Genomic DNA, 23,662 nt, shown 5'->3' with positions numbered 1-23,662 from the left:
GGCTCCGCCCCTTCACGACGGCCTTATCTCCCGCTTTTCTGTGTAAAATGGCAGGGGATTAAAATACATCCATATAGCCCAGGAGCTATATGTGATGTATTCTGTTTTGCAACCTAAGGTATTCCGTTATATTGCGTCTCAGGGCGCTCCCCCCCCAGCGCCCTGCACCCTCAGTGACCGGAGTGTGAAGTGTGCTGAGAGCAATGGCGCACAGCTGCGGTGCTGTGCGCTACCTTAGTCTGAAGACAGGATGTCTTCTGCCGCCGATTTCACCGGACCTCTTCGTCTCTTCTGGCTCTGTAAGGGGGACGGCGGCGCGGCTCCGGTGACCCATCCAGGCTGAACCTGTGATCGTCCCTCTGGAGCTAGTGTCCAGTAGCCTAAGAAACCCGATCCACTCTGCACTCAGGTGAGTCCGTTTCTTCTCCCCTTAGTCCCACGATGCAGTGAGCCTGTTGCCAGCAGGACTCACTGAAAATAAAAAAACCTAACTAAACTTTTATTCTAAGCAGCTCAGGAGAGCCACCTAGATTGCACCCTTCTCGGCCGGGCACAAAAATCTAACTGAGGCTTGGAGGAGGGTCATAGGGGGAGGAGCCAGTGCACACCACCTGATCCTAAAGCTTTACTTTTTGTGCCCTGTCTCCTGCGGAGCCGCTATTCCCCATGGTCCTTTCAGGAACCCCAGCATCCACTAGGACGATAGAGAAATATAGGTCCTTATATATACCATTTTAACCATAAACTTAACCCGTGATCATTACCTACTGCATATCATATAATAAAATAAAATACTCTATATAGGGAATTTCCATTGGTTGGCAATGTAATTTCATACATTGCCAAAAAATATCACATATATTTTATATACTATATAGAGGATTCAAACAATTATTATCATCAATTGTTTGAATCCTCTATATAGTATATAAAATATATGTGATATTTTTTGGCAATGTATGAAATTACATTGCCAAACAATGGAAATTCCCTATATAGAGTATTTTATTTTATTATATGATATGCAGTAGGTAATGATCACGGGTTAAGTTTATGGTTAAAATGGTATATATAAGGACCTATATTTTTTGGGGGGGATTATTAAACTACACTCCGAAATGAATTCTAACTATTTAGGGTCTGAGGAATTACATTGTTTGAATAAAGATAAACGTCTGTCTGTATGCTTGTTAGAAGTGCCATAATGATCTTTGATCACTAGATGTCAGAGGGAAATTTATAATGTTTTATTTACTATAACTATGTGACACCTATATGTAGTAGGAATAATAATTATTTGTATGTATATAACCTGAGAATGAGGCCTGGGTGTTAAGGTATTGAAGTATTAAATAATAATGAAAATGAAGACTGGATCGCGGGCGAAACTGCGCATGCGCGAATCCGAAATATTGGTATTTAAAGTTGGAAGAAAGGAGTAACAACTATTATTCACTGAGGAAGCCGCCGAAGCCGGAGGGTAGGCGGAGAAAAGCGTTTGTGGACTCACTGTGGTAGCACATCATCATCTGCTGCGGCTGTGACTGAGTGCTCGTACCGGCGCTGGCTGTGCTGAGGAGAGCCGGGATCAATTGCAGTTTCATCACGCTATGCTGCCGCGGCTGTTTGAAGTGGTTGTCGGGCGTTCGAGGCTCTACACTAAAGAGTGAGATTAAGCTCACAGCATCATTGCCACTGGTTGGAAGGTTCTTATACCTACAAGCATTGTGAGGAGAGGTATCCATTAGAGTACAGAGTGTACCGCATCCGTGGTGTATTTTGGATCCTCAGATATCTAGACGGAGTTGTATGCATATTGCTTATTTGTATACACAGTTGATTATATACTAAAAAGCGATAAAAGCTTAATATAACAACATCAAGTCTGCTATAAAGGTATGGACGGTATTGATTATAACACAGGCTCAATATCTATCTGATTAATAAGCTAACAGCTGATTCCAAACCAATAGCTGCACCACCAATTACATCTAACGATAAAAGCTTATTATAACATCAAGTCTGTTATAAGGTATGGACGGTATTGATTATAACACAGGCTCAATATCTTTCTGATTAAGAAGCTAACAGCTGATTTCAAACTAACAGCTGCACCACCAATTACATCTATAGTGCACTAACAAATAACCTGCTTGAATTGTTGGATAAATTCCTCTACTTCAAATTCTTTCCTGCCTAAATTAGCGTATGCATGTGGACTTCTTTGCTTACTAATAAGGCTTACTGTGCTATATAGAAAACTTAAGGAATTCATACCTTAGAGCCATATTATAGAGATATAAGGCAATTGTTATTCCAGTTGAATAATTCTGAATGAATTGTTTACTGTTGTAGAGATAATTTTAATATAAATATTTTTTAGATTAAAATGGTACTGGCCGGTATCTTAGTGTGATATCTGTATATATGTATAGGTGAAAAACCTTTTTATGTATGTATTCTATATATGAAATATAAAGTAAAGGTTATATATTTTTTTCATACAACGTGAGAAGCGCCGTCTCATTGTCTGTTTTAGTTTCTTTAAATTTTGGGACAACTGGGATCAGTGTCCCGAGACTAGCTGCTTCCATATTGTAGGTGACAGCGCTAGGTGTATATATTCTTAAATCTTTTTCAGAGCTGCCTAGCGCAGCCCCCCGTTAAGTGACCTGCTTCATGCAGGCACCAACTCTTAAACTGAGCTCACAGTGCCTGGAGGCAGGGTTATAGAGGAGGCCCCGCAATGCATTCTGGGACAGTCTAAAGCTTTAGCCTGTTGGTGCCTCTGGATTAAGATCCATCTCTATACCCCAATGTATTCCCTGTGGAACACAGTGTACCCCGCTGCAGAAAACCCATTAACACAGGTACAGCTCTCAGAGTGTTAGGTAGTATAATAACCAAACAGTCTGACTTGCGCTGCTAATTTTAGAGTGTTAGCTATGGAATCAGTCTGGATTCTACACACAGTTTGTAAAAAAAAAAAAATCCCACTTAACAAATGCAGCCACCCAGAATTAATTAAGACCCACAACCCTTGCAAAGATATAGAAGTAGAGGAGGGTAACAAGTCAGATCTAGCGTCAATGTAGCAAGAAGGCTCTCTGTAGCCTTCCCTTGTACCATTGGACTGTTGGAGGTAGTCAGAGCTGCATAGATACAATGGTTTCTCCCGCTGAGGGCTTTTCTGAGTGCAGAAGCGTGCTGAAGGAAGAGGTTTGGGGTGCTGCTTCCTGAAAACTCAATGGCACCAACAGGAGCACAAAAAAGAAGGCAACTGCAGCAATCCATCCCAAGACAGATCCTACTTACCCGTTACCTGAAGCCTCTGGTGCGGGTGGAGCTGCAGCATCAGCATACACTACACTCTGGAAGCCCAGACACAACACTGTGGTGGGTTCCTCAAGGCATCCCACACAGCAGGATGAAATAAAAAGTGCCCGGCTCCAAAGGGCACTTGAGGTGGGGTATAGACAGGAAGGAGCACGATTTAAAGTGTCAGGCTCCACACACCAGCGACCACTCCTAGTGTTACTCCAGTGTCCCCCAGAGGATGAAGGAGAAATTCTGTTACAACAAAAATAGTTTCATTGTGCAGAGGTATGGATTCCCCCTTGCATTTTAATCACTATTGTATAAGACATTTTTAGTATACATAGATTTTGTTTAATTAAACATTCTATTTTTTAATGAGCGAGAAGAAAGCATGGTAGACAGTAGGGTTTTGTTAGGTGATTAGGTTTGTTATAGAGTGGAGGCACTATGCAGTAAATATTTTATACAGGGCAGTTTCCAGCAGAGGTAAATTTCAAGAAGAAAGCAAAGATTAAAGCATAAAACTGAAATGTTAACAATATGAATAAATTACAGTCCTTTAACACTGTCCAAATAACTGGGTTACTGCTGGGTCAACGTGGGTCACTCCTAAATGTAACAGGGTCCCTGAAAAACCCATGTTGAATGACCTGACAATCTAAACCCTGTGGCGAGCAGGAATGGACCAAGGTAACGTTACAATGTAAATGGGTGACCCGAGTCATCTGACCCAGATCCTGTTACATGCCTATGGAGAGCGCGGCAGAGGGAAGCCCCCAATAATAACCCTGGTTCAGCCTGTGGTGCAAACAGGGTTTCAAGCTACCGTGACACGGCTTGAAATGAGTGTTCAGTGACCCGGGCTGGTCTCAGGTTGGCAGTGTAAAAGGGATATTCGTTAAAAATTGCTTTGTTTTACACTTGTTGGCATTGAAATGCTATGTTTCAACAGAAAAATTTTACTGAAATACAGTACATTAACTTTGACTAGTAAGGCCAAAGGTTGATAATCAAAAGGATCTGTAATAGTTGTTTTAACTGATATTCACACCACTTTTATAATAAAAGCAAGTAATCTACTTTAAAGAACTAAAAAAGGATGCAATTACTAACTTTTCTTTAGTGCAAATGTTACAGTAAAAATATTATCTGTATTCTAGATGTGTATTAATGAAGTGGCACACTTACCATATGCGACAGGTGTCAATTTCAGCACTGTATGCAGCGGACAACGAAGGTATGGCAAGTCATCTAAAGTATTGAAAGACAAGGGGAACACCGTAAGATTGAAAACGGAAAAAACAAACAAAAAAAAACAAAAAAACTTTTGAGCACATACTAGCAATGTGCATTTAACCATAGGCATCATTTTAATTATAGAATAATTTACTTTACATCTGAAATAATTAAAAAAAAAGCAACATGTTCTCACATGAAGGAATGATTTCTACCTGCATTTTTGTCCAGAAAGTATGCCAGGAGGCACCTCATGACAGCTTGGTGACAGATGACCAGAATGTTCCCCTGACGCTCCAATTCCATGATGACAGGTTCTAGACGCTGGACTAGATCTTGATAAGACTAGAGGAAATGTACTGCATTAGCATAATTTCAAATGTTAAGAAACATACATACATAATTAGATATATATATATATATATATATATATAATCTATCTATATATCTATCTATCTTGTATACGGTTAAGGCAGCACTCCCATTAAGTCTGCTGGCTCCGATGCCCTCCTAGGTCCCTTCTGCAAGGACCAAATACACCATGATTTTGAGGCAGCACTCAGATATATTACAGCCAAACGCAGGAATAACATTCATCATCAGGGTCCTGATGACGAATGAATAAAGATTTTAAACGTTGAAGTTATTCCTGCATTTGGCTATAATATAATAAGTATGGTAGACTTACCGTTGATAACTCTATTTCTCCTAAGTCCACAGGATAACATTGGGATATGAGGTAACGACAGCAAATTGGTACCAATCAAAGCTTTTGGCCTCCAAGAATGCAATGGGCCCGTCCTTATATCCCCGCCTCCTGGTTCAGGCAAATCTGTTGTTTTCCAAAGCTCAAGGCAGGACCATCATAGAGATCCCTAATCAGGCGAGAAGAACACACATGCACACCCTTCCGTACAAGAAGGATGAGGTTAGTAAGTGAAAGGATCCTCAAATCAGGTGCGTCAGGGTGGGATCCCTGTGGACTTAGGAGAAACAGAGTTATCAACGGTAAGTCTACCATAACTATTATTTCTCCTGCAGCATCCACAGGTTATCCACAGGATAACATTGAGATGTCCCAAAGCAATTTAGTGGTGGGGACGCTCCTGATTGGACAGGAGAATCCTTCGCCCGAATTCAGCGTCCTGAGAGGCAAAGGTATCAAAGGCATAATGTACGGGTGGTGTAATGGTTAGCATTACTGCCTCACAGCACTGAGGTCATGGGTTCGATTCCTACCATGGCCCTAACTGTGCGGAGTTTGTATATTTTCCCCGTCCTTGCGTGGGTTTCCTCCGGTTACTCCTGTTTCCTCCCACAATCCAAAAATACACTGGTAGTTTAATTGGCTTCCAACAAAAATTAACCCTAGCGAGAATGTGTCTGTGTGTACATGTGATAGGGAATATAGATTGTAAGCTCCAGTGGGGCAGGGACTGATGCGAATGGCTGCGGAATATGTGTACGCTATATAAATAACTTGTAATAAATAAAATAAATAAATAATAATGTCTAATGAATGTGTTAATGGAAGACCATGTGGCTGCCTTACATATCTGTTCTACTGAAGCACCACGTTGTGCCGCCCATGACGGACCTACCTTACGAGTAGAGTAAGCAGAGAACAGGGAGATCAGCTTGAAAATATGCTTCTGAAATAGTCATTCGAAGCCACCTTGCCAGTGTGCTTATCAGCAGGCCATGCACTCTTGTGAAATTCGTAGAGAACAACGTGTCTGATGGCACTGGTATAATCCATGTAGATCGTTACAGCACGGACTACGTCCAACTATGCATCTCCCGCAGAAAGGTCCGGCACTTGAAATACTGGGACTACAATTTCTTTGTTAAGGTGGAATTTAGACACCACCTTAGGAAGATACCCAGATTTGGTTCTGAGAACTGCTCTAACTAGATTTAAAAATAAATAAATAATAATAATAATAATAATAATAATAATCATCAGAAAAGGAGGGTGACATAACAATGCCCCTAAATCTGAAACTCTTCTAGCTGAAGCAATAGCTAGTAGAAAGAGAACTTTAGCTGTGAACCACTCGTTTTAGTGGTTCAAATTGGGCAACTTGAAGGGCCTTTAGGACTAAGCCCAAGTCCCAAGGCACTGTAGGAGGAACAAAAAAGGTTGAATGTGCAGCATTCCCTGGAAAAATGTGCGCACATCCGTAGGTTAGCAATTTTCTTTTGGAACCATACAGTCAATGCTGACACTTGCACTCTCAAGGAAGCCACCCTTAGACCTTTGTCCATTCCTGCCTGAAGGAATGCTAGGACTCTGCAAACTCTGGAAGACCTAGGGTCAAATTTCCGGTCACTGCACTACTGAATATAGGCTTGCTATTTCGGTAATAAATGCGAGCTGAGGAAGGTTTCCTTGCTCTGAGCATTGTTTATATTACCTGTTGTGAGAATACTCTTGCTTTCAGGATGGAAGTCTCAAGAGCCACACCGTCAAAGACAGTCGATCCAGGTGCTTGTGATAGCAAAGACCCTGAGACAGTAGATCTGGACTTTGAAGGAGTAGGAATGGAGCATCCATCGAGTCTCTGCAGATCTGTGTACCACTGTCTTCTGGGCCAAGCCAGAGCTATTAGTATCATGGCGCCCCTTCCTTGTTTTGCCTTTCGCATTACCCTGGGTAACAGGGCTATAAGTGGAAACACTAAGCCAGACGAAAGGCCCATCTCACTGACAGGGCATCCACAAAGATCGCTTTGGGATCCTTTGTTCTTGACCCGTATGCAGGAACTTTGTTGTTCTGATGGGACGCTATGAGATCTATCTCCAGTAACCCCTACTTGTCTACGAGAATTTGGAAGACCTTGGGGTGTAAAGCCCATTCGTTTGCATGAATGGCATGTCGACTGAGAAAATCCACTTCCCAGTTTAGGACTCCCGGAATGAACAATGCGGACAAGGCTGGATGATGAAGTTCTGCCAACTTTAACGTGTAACTTAACTCCTTCATTGCATTTTGGCTGAGAGTTCCTCCCTGACGGTTGAGGTATGCTACTGCCGTTGCATTGTCCGAGTGGATTTGGACTGGTTTCCCCTGAAGGATGTCCTTTGTCTGAATAAGTGCCATATATATGGCCTGAAGTGCCAATATATTTATTGGCAGGCAACTTTCTTACTTGGTCCACTGCTCCTGGAAGCAACTCTTTCCCGACATCGCTCCCCAGCTCTGAAGGCTGGCATCCTTTGTCAGAATTTCCCAATCTGATATCTTTGCCCAGATGGGATGTCTGTAGCCACCAGGCTAATGATCTCCTTACTTGCAGAGGAAGGACCATATTCTGCATTTTTATTGTCTGATGAAAACCATTCCATTTGTAAAGGATCAGACGATGCAGAGGCCTTGAGTGGAACGGAGCATACTCCACCACGTCGAATGTCAACACCATCAACCCTATCACAAGCATTGCTGCGTGAATGGATACCCTTTGACTGTGTAGCAGCTCCTGAATCCTTGATTGAATTTTGAATATTTTGTTCAGGAGGTAAAATTACTCTCTCAAGACCCGAATCTAATACGGCCCCCAAGTGAGTCATCCGTTGTGACGGAACCAGGGACAACTTTGCACAATTTATGAGCGTACGTGTCTCTGCAAACAGGCTATGGTCTGTTGCAGATGGCACTGAAGCAATTCCTGAGATTGTGCCAGGATTAATAAGTCGTCGAGGTATGGAAAAATGCTTATCCCCTGCTGACGGAGACAAGATGCCATTACCACCATAATTTTGGTGAATACACTGGGAGCTGAGGCCAGTTCAAATGGTAGGGCCTGAAACTGAAAGTGTTGCTGGAGGATAGCAAACCTGAGATAGTGCTGATGGGACAGTGCTATAGGACCATGTAAGTAAGCATCCTGGATATCCAGGGATACCATAAAATCCTCCGGCTCCATGACCAAAATAATTGAACGTAAAGTCTCCATATGAAACCAAGGCACCCAAATGTACTTGTTCAGTACTTTGACATTGAGTATGGGCCGGAATGACCCATTTGGCTTCTGGACTAGAAACCGGTTGGAATAAAAACCCTTTCCTTGTTACGCAGTAGGAACTGGAACTATCACTCCTGACTGAAGCAACTTCTGAACTGCCTCTTGCAAAGCCCTGGCCTTCGTTTCCACTGAAGACGGGCTGGTACAAAAAAAAAACCTTTGAGGAGGGTCTTTCTTGAAAGCAAACACTTTACCGTGAGATACCGCTTCTTGCATACAGGCATCTGTGGTAGACTGCTGCCAGATCTGTGCAAACTGTAGTCGGCCTCCCACCCTGGGGTCCCCCAGGTGGAGGCCAACACCATCAGGCTGATGATGGCTTATCTTCTGATTCGGAAGCCGGCCCTCTGGTAGCTCAATGCTTTTTAAGTCTTACCAGACTTGTCAGATTGAGACTGTTTGCCATAACCCTTTCCTTTTGCTTTTCCTCGAGTCCGAAAGGGCCGAAAAGCTGGAAATCTAGGCTTGAATTTGTGTATGAAAGGAAACTTCACTTCCTTCTGACTCCAAAATACTGTTTAATTATTTACCAAAAAGAATATCTCCAGTAAAAGGCAGAGACTCCAGAACCTTCTTGGATTCTGAGTCAGCTTTCCATGTACACAGCCAAACCGCTCTGTGAGCTGCTACTGCTGAGGCTGATGCCTGAGAGGCAATTGTACCCATATCCAGGGCTGCTTGTCCATAAAAATAGTCCCCTGTTTGATATGTGCAATATGAGATTTTTGCTCTCTCTATTCCAATGAAAGATCATCCTCCAATGCATCAGCCCAGGCCGCTACTGCTTTTGCCATCCAGGCTAAAGCCATGGCTGGTCTTATGATTTCCACAGACAAGGAGATTTATGGTAGACTTACCATGGTTAAATCTCTTTCTGCGAGGTACTTTGGTTCCACAGGGAACCATCAGGGGGTGTAGAGATGGATCTTGATCCAGGCACCAACAGGCTAAAGCTTTAGACTGTCCCAAGATGCATTGGGGTCTCCTCTACAACCCTGCCTCCAGGCACTGTGAGCTCAGTTTCGTTAATCAGTCCAATGCAGGAGCAAGTAAAATAGACGTTATGGTAAGAACTTACCATTGATAACGTAATTTCTCTTATGTCCACAGGTATCCACCGGATAACATTGGGATATGCCGGAGCGACAGCGGAAATGGCACCAAACGGTCATGAGCTTTCTGGCCTCCCAGGATGCATCGGGGATTCACCATATAATCCCGCTCACTGACTCAGTCAAATCAGTTATTTCCACAGCTATTAGGCAGGAGCATCAGGTAGAATCCTATTTACACACCCTTCCATAAAAGAGGGAAGAGGTTTAGTGATTGTCAAGATCCTCAAATCAGGTGCATCAGGGTGGGACCCTGTGGATACCTGTGGACATAAGAGAAATTACGTTATCAACGGTAAGTTCTTACCATGTCTATTTCTCTGGCTGGGTCCACAGGTTATCCACAGGATAACATTGGGATTCCCAAAGCCAGATTTAGTGGTGGGGACGCTCTTGATTACACAGGAGGACCTTTCGCCCGAAGTCTGCGTCATGAGAGGCAAAAGTATCCAAGGCATAATGTCTGATGAATGGGTTTATGGAAGACCATGTGGCTGCCTTACAAATCTCTGTTCTGCTGAAGCACCCTGTTGTGCTGCCCATGAAGGACCTACCTTACGTGTAGAGTGAGCAGAGACATTAGCCGGAGTAGGGAGATCTGCATGCGAATAAGCTTCTGATATTACCATTCGGAGCCATCTTGCCAGCGTCTGTTTACTAGCAGGCCATCCTCTTCTATGAAATCCGTAGAGGATGAAGAGAGAATCTGTTTTTCTGATGGCACTAGTACGATCTATGTAGATTCTTAATGCTCGGACTACGTCCAGCGACGCTTCTCTCGCAGAAAGTCCCGATACCTGAAAAGCTGGGACTACAATCTCTTCATTAAGGTGAAACTTTGAAACCACCTTCGGAAGATAACCAGATCTAGAGAACTGCTCTATCTGGAAAAAACTTAGGAAAGGAGACTTGCACGACAGCGCTCCTAAATCGGATACTCTTCTAGCTGACGCCATTGCCAGTAGGAAAAGTACTTTAGCCGTTAACCATTTAAGATCTGCTCTCTTAAGTGGTTCGAACAAAGGTCCCTGAAGGAATTTAAGAACTAGATTCAAATCCCAGGGAGCTGCAGGAGGAACAAATGGAGGTTGAATGTGTACAACTCCCTGAAAGAAAGTACGCACATCCTGTAAATCAGCAATCTTTCGCTGAAACCATACAGTTAACGCTGATACTTTAACTCTCAAGGAAGCTACTTTCAAACCCTTATCCAATCCTGATTGAAGGAAATCCAAAATCCTGGATACTTTAAAAGATCTTGGATTCAAACTTTTTTCAGTACACCAATGAATATAGGCTTACCATATTCGATGATAAACACAAGCTGAAGAAGGCTTTCTTGCTCTAAGCATAGTTTAGATTACTTGTTTTGAAAATCCTCTGGCTTCTAAGATAGATGTTTCAACAGCCACGCCGTCAAAGACAGACGATCCAGATGGCTGGGACAACAAGGACCCTGCATTAGCAGATCTGGACGTTGAGGGAGCAGTATCGGTGCTTCCACGGACATTCTCAGTAGATCTGTGTATCAATGCCTTCTTGGCCAAGCTGGAGCTATTAGAATTATGGCTCCCTTTGCTTGCTTTATTTTTCTCACTACTCTGGGTAACAGAGATATTGGGGGGAACAGATACGCCAGATTAAATTTCCATTCTACTGACAGTGCGTCTACAAGGACCGCTCCGGGATCCTTTGTTCTTGATCCGTACCTCAGAACTTTGTTGTTTAGACGAGACGCCATGAGATCTATCTCCGGTAGACCCCATCTGTTCACCATTGTCTGAAACACATCTGGGTGTAATGCCCATTCGGTTTCCTGAATGGTGTGTCGACTGAGAAAATCCACTTCCCAGTTCAGTACACCTGGGACAAATACTGCTGACAATGCTGGAAGATGAAGTTCTGCCCATCTAAGAATGGGAGTTACTTTCTCCATCAATCTTTTGCTGTGAGTTCCTCCTTGATGATTGAGGTACGCTACTGCCGTCGCATTGTCGGAGCGAATCTGGACCGGTCTTCCTTGCAGACTGTCCTTTGCCTGAACTAGAGCCATATAAATGGCCCTTATTTCCAACAGATTTATTGGCAGGCAACTTTCCCTTACGGTCCATTTTCCATGGAACCAAAGGCTTCCGAGTACCGCACCCCAGCCTTGAAGACTGGCATCTGTGGTCAGGACTTGCCATTCTTTTATCCAAAAGGGTCTCCCCTTGTTTAAATGGTCTGTCTGTAGCCACCACGCTAGAGACCTTTTTACGTTTACTGGAAACTTTATCATCTGCTTTTTTATTGTCTGATGATTTCCGTCCCATTTGGTCAGAATAAGGTGCTGTAATGGTCTTTTGTGGAATTGCGCATATTCCACCATGTCGAAGGTTGATACCATCAGACCCAACAGTCGCATTGCTGCATGGACTGACACTGTCTTGTGCAACGCTTCCTGAGTCATGACCTGCACCTTGACTATATTTTTCTCTGGTAAGAAAACTTTCTGTAGACCTGAATCCAACATGGCCCCCAAATGAACCATCCACTGTGACGGATTCAGAGACGACTTTTCCCAATTTATGAGCCACCCGTGTCTCTGTAAACAAACTACTGTCTGTTCAAGATGGCTCAAAAGTAATTCCTGCAAATGTGCTAGAATTAACAGGTCATCGAGGTATGGGAATATTCTTATCCCCTGTTTGCGGAGATAAGCTGCCATAACCACCATAATTTTGGTAAACACCCTGGGTGTTGTTGCTAGCCCGAAGGGCAAGGCTTGGAACTGAAAATGTTCCTGGAGGATGGCAAACATGAGGTAACACTGATGAGACCGTGCTATAGGCACATGTAGGTAAGCATCCTGTACATCCAGAGATACCATGTAATCTACCGGTTCCATAGACAACATTATGGAGCGTAATTTCTCCATGTGGAACCTTGGAATCCAAAATGTATTTGTTTAACATTTTGAGATTGAGAATTGGTCGAAATGACCCATTTGGCTTCTGAATCAAAAATAGGTTGGAGTAAAACCCCTGTCCCTTCTGTGATGGAGGTACTGGGACAATCACACCTGACTGCAGTCATTTTTGGACTGCTTCTTGCAGGGCATTGGCCTTCGACTCAGTACGAGACGGGCTGGTGCAAAAAAATCTTTGAGGAGGCTGCCTCCTGAATGGGAACCCATACCCCTGAGATACCACCTTCTGCACCCAAGCATCCGTTGTCGACTGCTGCCATATGTGTGCAAAATGAAGGAGTCGACCCCCAACCCTGGAGTTCTCCAGGCGGGAGGCCCGTCTATTCAGGCTGATGGTTTCTGTTCAGGCTTGGAAGCTGGCTTTCTACTAGCCCATTGCTTCCTACCCCTGGCCGATCTATTGGACTGGGGTTGGTTAGACTCCTCTTTAGCTTTCGCTTTGCCTTGCCATCGAAATGGCCGAAACTTTGAACCCTTAGTCTTAGGGTTATAACTAGCCGGAAATCTGACCTTCTTCGATTCACCTTCCGATTCTAGAATATCAGACAATTGTTTTCCAAACAATATATTACCAATGAAAGACAATGCTTCCAATTCTTTCTTGGATTCAGCATCTGCTTTCCAGGTACGTAGCCAAACTTCTCTATGAGCGGCTACTGTCAAGGCTGATGCTTTAGAAGCGATTGTACCCATATCAATTGCTGCTTCTTCCAAGTATTGGGCAGATTGTCTTAAACGGCTTAAATGATACTCTTGCTCCCTATTAGGAGGAGAGAGGCCATTCTCTAGTTCCTCTATCCATTCGCCCATTGCCTTTGCTATCCAGGCCGAAGCCATAGCAGGTCTTACCACTGCTCCTGAGAGAGAAAATATATTTTCAAGAAGCTATCTACCCTTCTGTCTGTGACATCATTTAATGAGGTAGATGACAGTGGTAAAGCAGATCTATGCACAAGTCGCAGTACATGTGCATCTACTTTCGGAGGAACTTTTCTTTTCGAACAATCCGCAGTTGGAAATGGATAATAAGAATCACATTTTTTCGGAATCTTATACTTTTTACTGGGCGTCGCCCAAGATTCTTCAATCATTTCCGTCAGCTCATCTGACGCTGGGAATTCAGTTTTAACTGTCTTAGTTCGTTTATACACAGATGCTTTAGATTTTGACACTGTTTTGGCTGATTCTTCCAAAGAGAGAACAGCCTTCATAGCATCAATAAGTTCAGCTACATCCTCTGAACTAAAACTCTGCGACTGATCATCATACGGAGTATTTCAATATACTGTATCATCATCTGTTGTATCATCATCTGTTGTATCATCTTGTGTAGTCTGCCACATAGACGCATTGTCTTACCTGTCCCTTGGTTACTTGTAGAGGCTACTGGAACCAACCCGTGGGAAGGGAGCTGCATGTGTGGGTTAATCGCGTAACCTAACCCCTGGGGTGGTGCTGCCGGAGTTAACCTGTCCGCTATAGAAGACAAAGTCTGTGCGAACATACTCCATGGTGACTCTGCTGGTTGTTGAACCAATTCCTGTTTTTCACTTTGCTGAAAAGCAAAACAGTTCGCACACAACCCCTCATAAGTTACCAACTGGCCTATACCAATTAACCCTGTTTTACAAGATAAACATGTTAGGGATGTAGGAGTGCCTGATAAATCCTCCTCGTCGCTTTTGCTGCTCACAGACATGGTAATATTCTGTTTATGACTACATAATTTGTGACTGAAAATCACCTATATATAGATATATAGAAGTGAGATCAATCTGACCACAACCGTGCACCTAAATTGAGGGTCAGAACAGGACTGACGACATAAAAAAGTCAGCACACATACTAGCAGTCAGTCACATGTTAAGGCATTAAACATTGTCATACGAGAATACAACCACCATAACAACTTGCAAGTAAGTAGGAAAATTGTATTTCTGTTTTTAATTGGTTTTTTTCAAACATCACATGCAGAAACAACAGTAATATACAGGTCTCATATGCAATATGTACTAAAATTAACAATTCATACTAACAAGTAGAGAGAATTTTTAGTACTGTATACCCTTCCTCCGTAGAGCGGGATACAGGGAGGCTCACCCCACTTCCATATCCAACAAATACGCTCGCAAGACGCTGAGTGGATTCAGATGCTACTGGTGTACACTGCCGTTCTGATAACTGATGCAAGACACGGACGCTCACTAACGGACACGGACGCTCAGTGAAATGCCACGTGTATGCAGACGCTAAGGCCTGCGACTCGGTCCGGCAATCTCTAGTGTAAACAACAGCGGCATCTAAGCTGCGACCGAGTACCCTCGTGGTAGCGTCTGAGACGGAAGTGAGGTCATTCAGTTCATGGACGGGAGATGCGCGGAAACTGGTCATGAACTTGGAGGAGGGGCGGCCAGGAGAGCGTCCGATTCCCCCCGTTGACTTAAACTTTAAGTATCGCGACCTAAACCTAGTCCCGGCGCCTATGATCCCTAGAGCGTATCGCTGTCGCACCAGAGTGTGTTCGGCGCACACTGTTTGTAGTCTCCACCAATACAGTGTAGCTGTGTCCGGACCCCCCTAGTAAGAGGAAATCCATAGACTTACCTTCCCCCCATGCTCCGGACACAGCCTGGTTACGTCTGCTGGACCTGCTAGAACATACGACACAGACGCCAGTCGAGACAGCACTGTACCGCGAAGGTAAGCGTTGTTGCGACCCGGTGGGGAGTTGTTGGAGCGACTCTAATATGCGTTTAAGATGCCGTTAAGAAAAGTCACTCAAAAAACATAGTAAGACTATAAAAATAACAAAATAAAAGCTTCAGGCTGTTTATTAACAGTAGCCCTGTGACCATGGTCCGGCTCCTGCCGCACCAAACAAAAAACTGATTTGACTGAGTCAGTGGGCGGGATTATATGGTGAAGCCCACGATGCATCCTGGGAGGCCAGAAAGCTCGTGACCGTTTGGTGCCATTTCCGCTGTCGCTCCGGCATATCCCAATGTTATCCTGTGGATAACCTGTGGACCCAGCCAGAGAAAGAGAAGGTAGATGTTAGTCACATAGAACCACGTTCTCACGAAAGAAGAAGGGACTAGCAGCTAATGCCATACAAACCCATAGAAGCGAGGTGCGTCAGGGCGGGCGCCCTGTGGAACCAATATACCTTGCAGAAAGATTTAACCATGGTAAGTCTACCATAAATCTCCTTTTCTGCAGCGGGGTACATTGGTTTCCACAGAGAAACATCGGGGATGTCCTAAAGCAGTTCCTCATGGGAGAAGACGTGTCGTAACGGGTATAAGAAGAAGCAGGGAGGCGGAAGTATAGAAGCCATAGAACCTAATGAACGTGTTCACCGAGGACCACGTAGCCGCCTTGCACAATTGTTCAGCGGATGCGCCTCGCCAGGCCGCCCAAGAAGGTCCAACAGACCGAGTAGAATGGGCTTTGATAGCAGTAGGAGCTGGGAGTCCAGCCTGCGCATATGCTTATGCAATCACCATTCTAATCCATCTGGCCAATGTTTGCTTATTCACAGGCCAGCCACGTTTGTGAAAACCAAAAAGTACAAAAAGGGTATCTGACCTCCTGATAGAGGAAGTGCTCTCCACATAAATACTGAGAGCCCTTACCACATCCAAAGACCGCTCTTTGGAAGACAAAGCAGAAGAAATAAAAAGGCTGGAACCAGAATCTCTTGGTTAAGGTTAAAAGATAACACCACCTTAGGCAAATAACCAGGGCGAGTTCTAAGAACTGCCCGGTCACGGTGAAAAAATAAGATTTTAAACCTACCGGTAAATCTTTTTCTCGTAGTCCGTAGAGGATGCTGGGGATTCCGTAAGGACCATGGGGAATAGACGGGCTCCGCAGGAGACATGGGCACTAAAAAGAACTTTAGGTATGGGTGTACACTGGCTCCTCCCTCTATGCCCCTCCTCCAGACCTCAGTTAGGAAACTGTGCCCAGAGGAGACGAACAGTACGAGGAAAGGATTTTGTAAATCCAAGGGCAAGATTCATACCAGCCACACCATTCACACCGTATAACATGGAATATATGAACCAGTCAACAGTATGAAACAAAACCAGTATCAGTCCAAAACTGATTCAACTGAAACATAACCCTTATGTAAGCAACAACTATATAGAAGCCATGCAGTATGTCGTCCGCACTGGGACGGGCGCACAGCATCCTCTACGGACTACGAGAAAAAGATTTACCGGTAGGTTTAAAATCTTATTTTCTCTTACGTCCTAGAGGATGCTGGGGACTCCGTAAGGACCATGGGGATTATACCAAAGCTCCAAAACGGGCGGGAGAGTGCGGATGACTCTGCAGCACCGAATGAGCAAACATTAGGTCCTCATCGGCCAGGGTATCAAACTTGTAGAATTTTGCAAAGGTGTTTGAACCCGACCAAGTTGCTGCTCGGCAAAGCTGTAAAGCAGAGACGCCCCGGGCAGGCGCCCAAGAAAAACCCACCTTCCTAGTGGAATGGGCCTTAACCAAATTCGGTAACAGCAATCCAGCCATAAAATTAGCCTGCTGAATCGTGTTACAGATCCAGCGAGCAATAGTCTGCTTAGACGCAGGAGCACCAACCTTGTTGGCAGCATACAGGATAAACAGAGCCTCTGTTTTCCTAACTCGAGCCGTTCTGGCCACATAAATTTTCAATGCCCTGACCACATCCAGGGATTCGGAATCCTCCACGTCCCTTGTAGCCACAGGCACCACAATAGGTTGGTTCATATGAAAAGAAACCACCTTAGGCAAAAATTGGGGATGAGTCCGCAACTCAGCTCTATCCACATGGAAAATCAGATAAGAGCTTTTGTGAGACAAAGCCGCTAACTCCGACACTCGCCGCACCGAAGCCAAGGCCAACAACATGACCACTTTCCAAGTGAGATACTTTAATTCAACTGTTTGAAGCGGTTCAAACCAGTGAGACTTAAGGAACCATAACACCCCGTTAAGGTCTCATGGTGCCACTGGAGGCACAAAAGGAGGCTGGATATGCAGCACCCCTTTCACGAAAGTCTGGACTTCTGGAAGAGAAGCCAATTCCCTTTGAAAGAAAATGGATAGGGCCGAAATATGAACCTTAATGGCGCCTAACTTTAGGCCCAAATTCACTCCAGTTTGCAGGAAGTGGAGAAAACGGCCCAGATGGAATTCTTCCGAAGGAGCAGTCTTGGCTTCGCACCAAGATACATACTTCCTCCAGATACGGTGATAATGTTTAGACGTCACCTCCTTCCTTGCCTTTATTAGAGTAGGAATGACCTCTTCCGGAATGCCCTTTTCCGCTAGGATCCTGCGTTCAACCGCCATGCCGTCAAACGCAGTCGCGGTAAGTCCTGGAACAGACAGGGCTCTTGTTGTAACAGGTTTTCCCTGAGAGGAAGAGGCCACGGATCTTCTGAGAGCATTTCCTGTAGATCCGGATACCAGGCCCATCGAGGCCAATCTGGAACGATGAGAATCGCCTGAACCCCTCTTCATCTTATGATTCTCAGTATCTTTGAGATGAGAGGAAGAGGAGGGAACACATAGACCGACTGAAACATCCACGGTGTCACCAGTGCGTCCACTGCAAACGCCTGAGGGTCCCTTGACCTGGCGCAATATCTCGGAAGTTTCTTGTTGAGGCGTGAAGCCATCGTGTCTATTTGAGGCAGACCCCACTGACTTGCAATCTCTGCGAAGACTTCCTGATGAAGTTCCCACTCTCCTGGATGTAGATCGTGTCTGCTGAGGAAGTCTGCTTCCCAGTTGTCCACTCCCGGAATGAAGACTGCTGTCAGAGCGCTTACATGACTCTCCGCCCATCGAAGAATCTTTGAGGCTTCTGCCATTGCCACTCTGCTCCTTGTGCCGCCTTGGCGGTTTACATGAGCCACTGCTGTGATGTTGTCTGACTGAATCAGAACCGGTAGACCTTGAAGTAAGGTCTGTGCCTGACGAAGGCCATTGTATATGGCCCTTAATTCCAGAATGTTGCTGTGTAGACAAGCCTCCTGGCTTGACCACAGACCCTGGAAGTTTCTTCCCTGTGTGACTGCGCCCCATCCTCGGAGGCTCGCGTCCGTGGTCACCAGAACCCAGTCCTGGATTCCGAACCTGCGACCCTCTAGAAGGTGAGCACTCTGCAGCCACCACAGTAGAAATACCCTGGCCCTGGGGGACAGGCGGATCATCTGATGAATCTGTAGATGTGACCCGGACCATTTGTCCAGAAGGTCCCACTGAAAAGTTCTGGCATGGAACCTGCCGAATGGAATGGCCTCGTAAGACGCCACCATTTTTCCCAGCACTCGCGTGCAGTGATGTACCGACACCCTGTCTGGCTTCAACAGGTCCCTGACCAAGTCCTGCAGTTCCTGGGCCTTTTCCGTCGGGAGAAAGACCCTCTTTTGTTCCGTGTCCAGAATCATGCCTATAGACAGCCCAAACGGCAACGTCTGAAATTGGTAGTGACAATCCTCCACCACAAATCTCCGTAACGCCTGATGAGGTTGATAAATGGGGACATGAAGGTATGCATCCTTTAGGTCTAGAGACACCATATAATCTCCCTCTTCCAGACTTGCAATGACCGCCCTGAGCGACTCCATCTTGAACCTCTTTAAGTATAGGTTTAAGGATTTTAAATTTAGAATGGGTCTGACCGAACCGTCCGGTTTCGGGACCACAAACAGGGTTGAGTAATAGCCCATCCCCTGCTGCAGCAGGGGAACCTTGACCACCACTTGTTGGAGACACAATTTTTGAATTGCTGCCAAAATTACCTCCCTCTCTGGGGAAGAAGTCGGCAGTGCCGATTAGAAAAACCGGCGAGGGGGCACCTCTTCGAATTCCAGCTGGTACCCCCGGGAAACAATGTCTATTGCCCAGGGGTCCACCTGAGAATGAATCCAGACCTGGCTTAAAAGACGAAGACGTGCCCCCACCGGAGCGGACTCCACCCGCGGAGCCCCAGCGTCATGCTGTGGATTTAGTAGAGGCCGGGCAGGACTTTTGATCCTGGGAACTGGCTGTAGTTGCCAGCTTTTTCCCCTTGCCCTTACCTCTGGCAAGAAAGGAAGATCCCCGAGCCCTCTTGGATTTATGCGGCCGAAAGGACTGCATCTGATAATGTGGCGTTTTCTTAGGCTGTGAAGAAACATAAGGTAAAAAAGTGCAGTGTTTCCATACAGAACTTGGACACTCACAAACTTGTTCAGTGATTTGAGGTTGAGTATAGGCCAAATGGACCCATTGGGTTTCGGTACTAGAAATAGGGTCGAGTAGTATCCTCTGCCTTTCTGGGACAGAGGTACCGGCACCACCACTCCTGTATCCAGGAGGGAACGCTTGCGCTTTTAAGGGATCCGAAGGGATAACTGGCAAGGGGGACGTCTCTTGAAAGAGACTGCGTACTAGTGAGAGAGAACTTCTCGCACCCATGCGTCTGAAGTGGTCTTTAACCAGACCTGGGTGAATCGCAGAAGTCGGCCTCCCACCCTGGGGTCCCCCAGGGGGAGGCCCGCCCCTTCATGCAGCAGGCTTGCAGCGTTTAGAAGCAGGCTGCCCAAGATTGTTTTGCCTTGGTCTTTGTGGTTTTGGAAGCATGAGATTGTCTCTGGTAAGTCTGACCCTTTGCTTTCCCTTGAGGTCGAAAGGAGCGAAAAGTGGTACCTTTTGCCTTCTGTGCAGAAGGAGTAGTATTAGGGAAAAAGGCAGTCTTAGCAGCCGCCAAATCAGCCACAATTTTATTGAGGGATTCCCCAAATAAGATGTCTCCTTTAAACGGCAGAACCTCTAAGGTCTTTTATGAGTCCAGGTCCACTTTCCATGACCTCAACCACAGAATACAGCGAGCCAGCATGGACGTAGTCGACGCCTTGGCTGCCAAAACACCCGCCTCAGAGGACGCCTCCTGAATGTAATAGGCGGCGGTGGTAATATGAGACAGTATTGTGTGGCATTGTCAGATATATCCTGGGGCAACTCGTCCTCTAATGCCTGAACCCATGCTTCAATTCCTTTTGCAGACCAGGAGGCTGCTATAGTGGGTCTATGTACAGGCATCCCTCCACATGCTTATCTGTCGGTTCCTTCAGTGAGGTGACCATGGTGACAGGCAGAGTAGATGACACCACCAGACTGGTGACATGGGAATACACCGGCGGTAAATTTTCCCACTTGTTGCACAACTCTGTAGGGAGAGTTTAGACAGGGAGATTTTCTTCCCTTGAGTAATCCAGGGTTGTCATAGGTCCAGTAAATGGCAGAATGCGGTAATAACGTTTTAGTTAACTTCTGACGTTTAAACTTATGTGGAATCCTCATCATCATCTGATATTTGCAGGCTCTGCTTAATAGCAATCACTAGGTCAGGAACATCAACCCGAGTTGTAGATTCCTCATCAGAAGCAGCTGTGTCAGTGTCTGATGGAACAGTGTGCTCCCAGTCCTCTTCAGAAGAATCTTCTGAGAGATTAGTGGATTGTGAGAAGAAAGTGGCCCGCTTAGATGACTCCGTGACACGAGTGTGGCATGGGGCAGTCTTATGTCTAACCAAAGATTGATTAAATTGCTGCAACTGGGTAGACAAATTATCCATCCAAGGTGGGTTTACCATAGGGACAAGATGTGACTGTAATAGTACAGTAGATCCCATAGGGGGCGTAAGGCGTGTCACAAGTGTATTTAATGTAGTTGAGAAAGCCGCGCAAGATGGCTTCTGATTGGTTACAGGAGCTGCGGACTGACTATGGCACATAGTACAGACCATCCTACAAAACTTCCCCCTCAGACAAAGCCTTGGCACATGCGCTGCATGATGCAGGAGCGTCCTCGGATTTCCCGCCCTTTGTGTTAGACATTTTCAGTTTTGCAACAACAGAGCGTATTAGTACGATACAGCCACACAGAGTACAGTACCTGCAAATAAATTCCCTAGTATGTGATCGCGTACACAGTACACAATACCAGCGAATAAATCCGGTATGATGTGACTGAGTACATAGTAGAACAATACACTAGATTATAAAAATACTGTGAAGCACTGTATGTGTGACCCAGACGCACCTAGTCCTTTAGGGTACAGAATACAGTGATAGACAAAGCTGGGATACACTGAAAGTGAAATCCACACAGTAGATACAGGCACACACAGTCACAGTGACAATGAAGATAATAAGATTTTACTCACCGGTAAATCTATTTCTCGTAGTCCGTAGTGGATGATGGGACTCCGTAAGGACCATGGGGATTAGCGGCTCCGCAGGAGACTGGGCACAACTAAAGAAAGCTTTAGGACTACCTGGTGTGCACTGGCTCCTCCCACTAAGACCCTCCTCCAGACCTCAGTTAGGATACTGTGCCCGGAAGAGCTGACACAATAAGGAAGGATTTTGAATCCCGGGTAAGACTCATACCAGCCACACCAATCACACCGTATAACTCGTGATACTATACCCAGTTAACAGTATGAAATATAACTGAGCCTCTCAACAGATGGCTCAACAATAACCCTTTAGTTAGGCAATAACTATAAACAAGTATTGCAGACAATCCGCACTTGGGATGGGCGCCCAGCATCCACTACGGACTACGAGAAATAGATTTACCGGTGAGTAAAATCTTATTTTCTCTGACGTCCTAAGTGGATGCAGGGACTCCGTAAGGACCATGGGGATTATACCAAAGCTCCCAAACGGGCGGGAGAGTGCGGATGACTCTGCAGCACCGAATGAGCAAACTCTAGGTCCTCCTCAGCCAGGGTATCAAACTTGTAGACTCTTACAAAAATGTTTTAACCCGACCAAGTAACAGCTCGGCAAAGTTGTAAAGCAGAGACCCCTCGGGCAGCCGCCCAAGAAGAGCCCACTTTCCTCGTGGAATGGGCTTTTACAGATTTAGGGTGCGGCAGTCCAGCCGCAGAATGTGCAAGTTGAATCGTGCTACAGATCCAGCGAGCAATCGTCTGCTTAGAAGCAGGAGCACCCAGCTTGTTGGGTGCATACAGGAGAAATAGCGAGTCAGTTTTCCTGACTCCAGCTGTCCTGGAAACATATACTTTTCAGGGCCCTGACTACGTCCAGTAACTTGGAATCCTCCAAGTCCCAAGTAGCCGCAGGCACCACAATAGGTTGGTTCACATGAAAAACTGATACCACCTTAGGAAGGAATTGGGAACGAGTCCTCAATTCCACCTTATCCATATAAATACAGAAAAGGGCTTTTGTATGACAAAGCCGCCAATTCTGATACACGCCTGGCCGACGCCAAGGCCCACAGAATGACCACTTTCCACGTGAGGTATTATAGCTCCACGGATTTAAGTGGCTCAACCCAATGCGACTTCAGGAAATCCAACACCACGTTGAGATCCCACGGTGCCACTGGAGGCACAAACGGGGGCTGACTATGCAGCACTCCCTTAACAAAAGTCTGAACTTCAGGCAGTGAAGCCAGTTCAATTTTGGAAGAAAATCGATAGAGCCGAAATCTGGACCTTAATGGAACCCAATTTTAGGCCCATAGTCACCTCTGACTGTAGGAAGTGCAGAAATCGACCTAGCTGAAATTTCTCCTTTGGGGCCTTCCTGGCCTCACCGTACGCAACATATTTCCGCCATATGCGGTGATAATGGTTTGCGTTCACTTCTTTCCTAGCTTTAAATAGCGTAGGGATAACTTCCTCCGGAGTTCCCTTTTCCTTCAGGATCCGGCGTTCAACCGCCATGCCGTCAAACGCAGCCGCGGTACGTCTTGGAACAGACAGGCCCCCTGCTGCAGCAGGTCCTGTCTGAGCGGCAGAGGCCATGGGTCCTCTGAGATCATTTCTTGGAGTTCTGGGTACCAAGCTCTTCTTGGCAAACCCGGAACAATGAGTATAGTTCTTACTCCTCTCCTTCTTATTATTCTCATTACCCTGGGTAAGAGAGGCAGAGAAGGGAACACATACACCGACTGGAACACCCACGGTGTTACCAGAGCGTCCA

General features: G+C 45.5%; 1 protein-coding gene across 4 annotated transcripts in view; it reads right to left on the bottom strand.

Annotated features, from left to right (window-relative positions):
* The window catches only part of PFKFB2 (6-phosphofructo-2-kinase/fructose-2,6-biphosphatase 2), a 248,721-nt gene that overhangs the window by 72,770 nt on the left and 152,289 nt on the right, over nt 1-23,662 (bottom strand). For all 4 annotated transcript variants that reach the window (XM_063955191.1, XM_063955189.1, XM_063955188.1 and 1 more), the window contains 2 exons: nt 4,770-4,899; nt 4,507-4,569 (listed from right to left, as the gene is read on the bottom strand). In XM_063955191.1, coding sequence (XP_063811261.1) covers nt 4,507-4,569; nt 4,770-4,899 — 193 coding nt within the window. The remainder of the gene's footprint in view (nt 1-4,506; nt 4,570-4,769; nt 4,900-23,662) is intronic.

Source organism: Pseudophryne corroboree, chromosome 2 (genome assembly GCF_028390025.1).
Source record: "Pseudophryne corroboree isolate aPseCor3 chromosome 2, aPseCor3.hap2, whole genome shotgun sequence".
In the NCBI taxonomy this organism is placed as follows: Eukaryota; Metazoa; Chordata; class Amphibia; order Anura; family Myobatrachidae; genus Pseudophryne; species Pseudophryne corroboree.
This window is presented reverse-complemented; position numbering and strand designations above follow the sequence as displayed.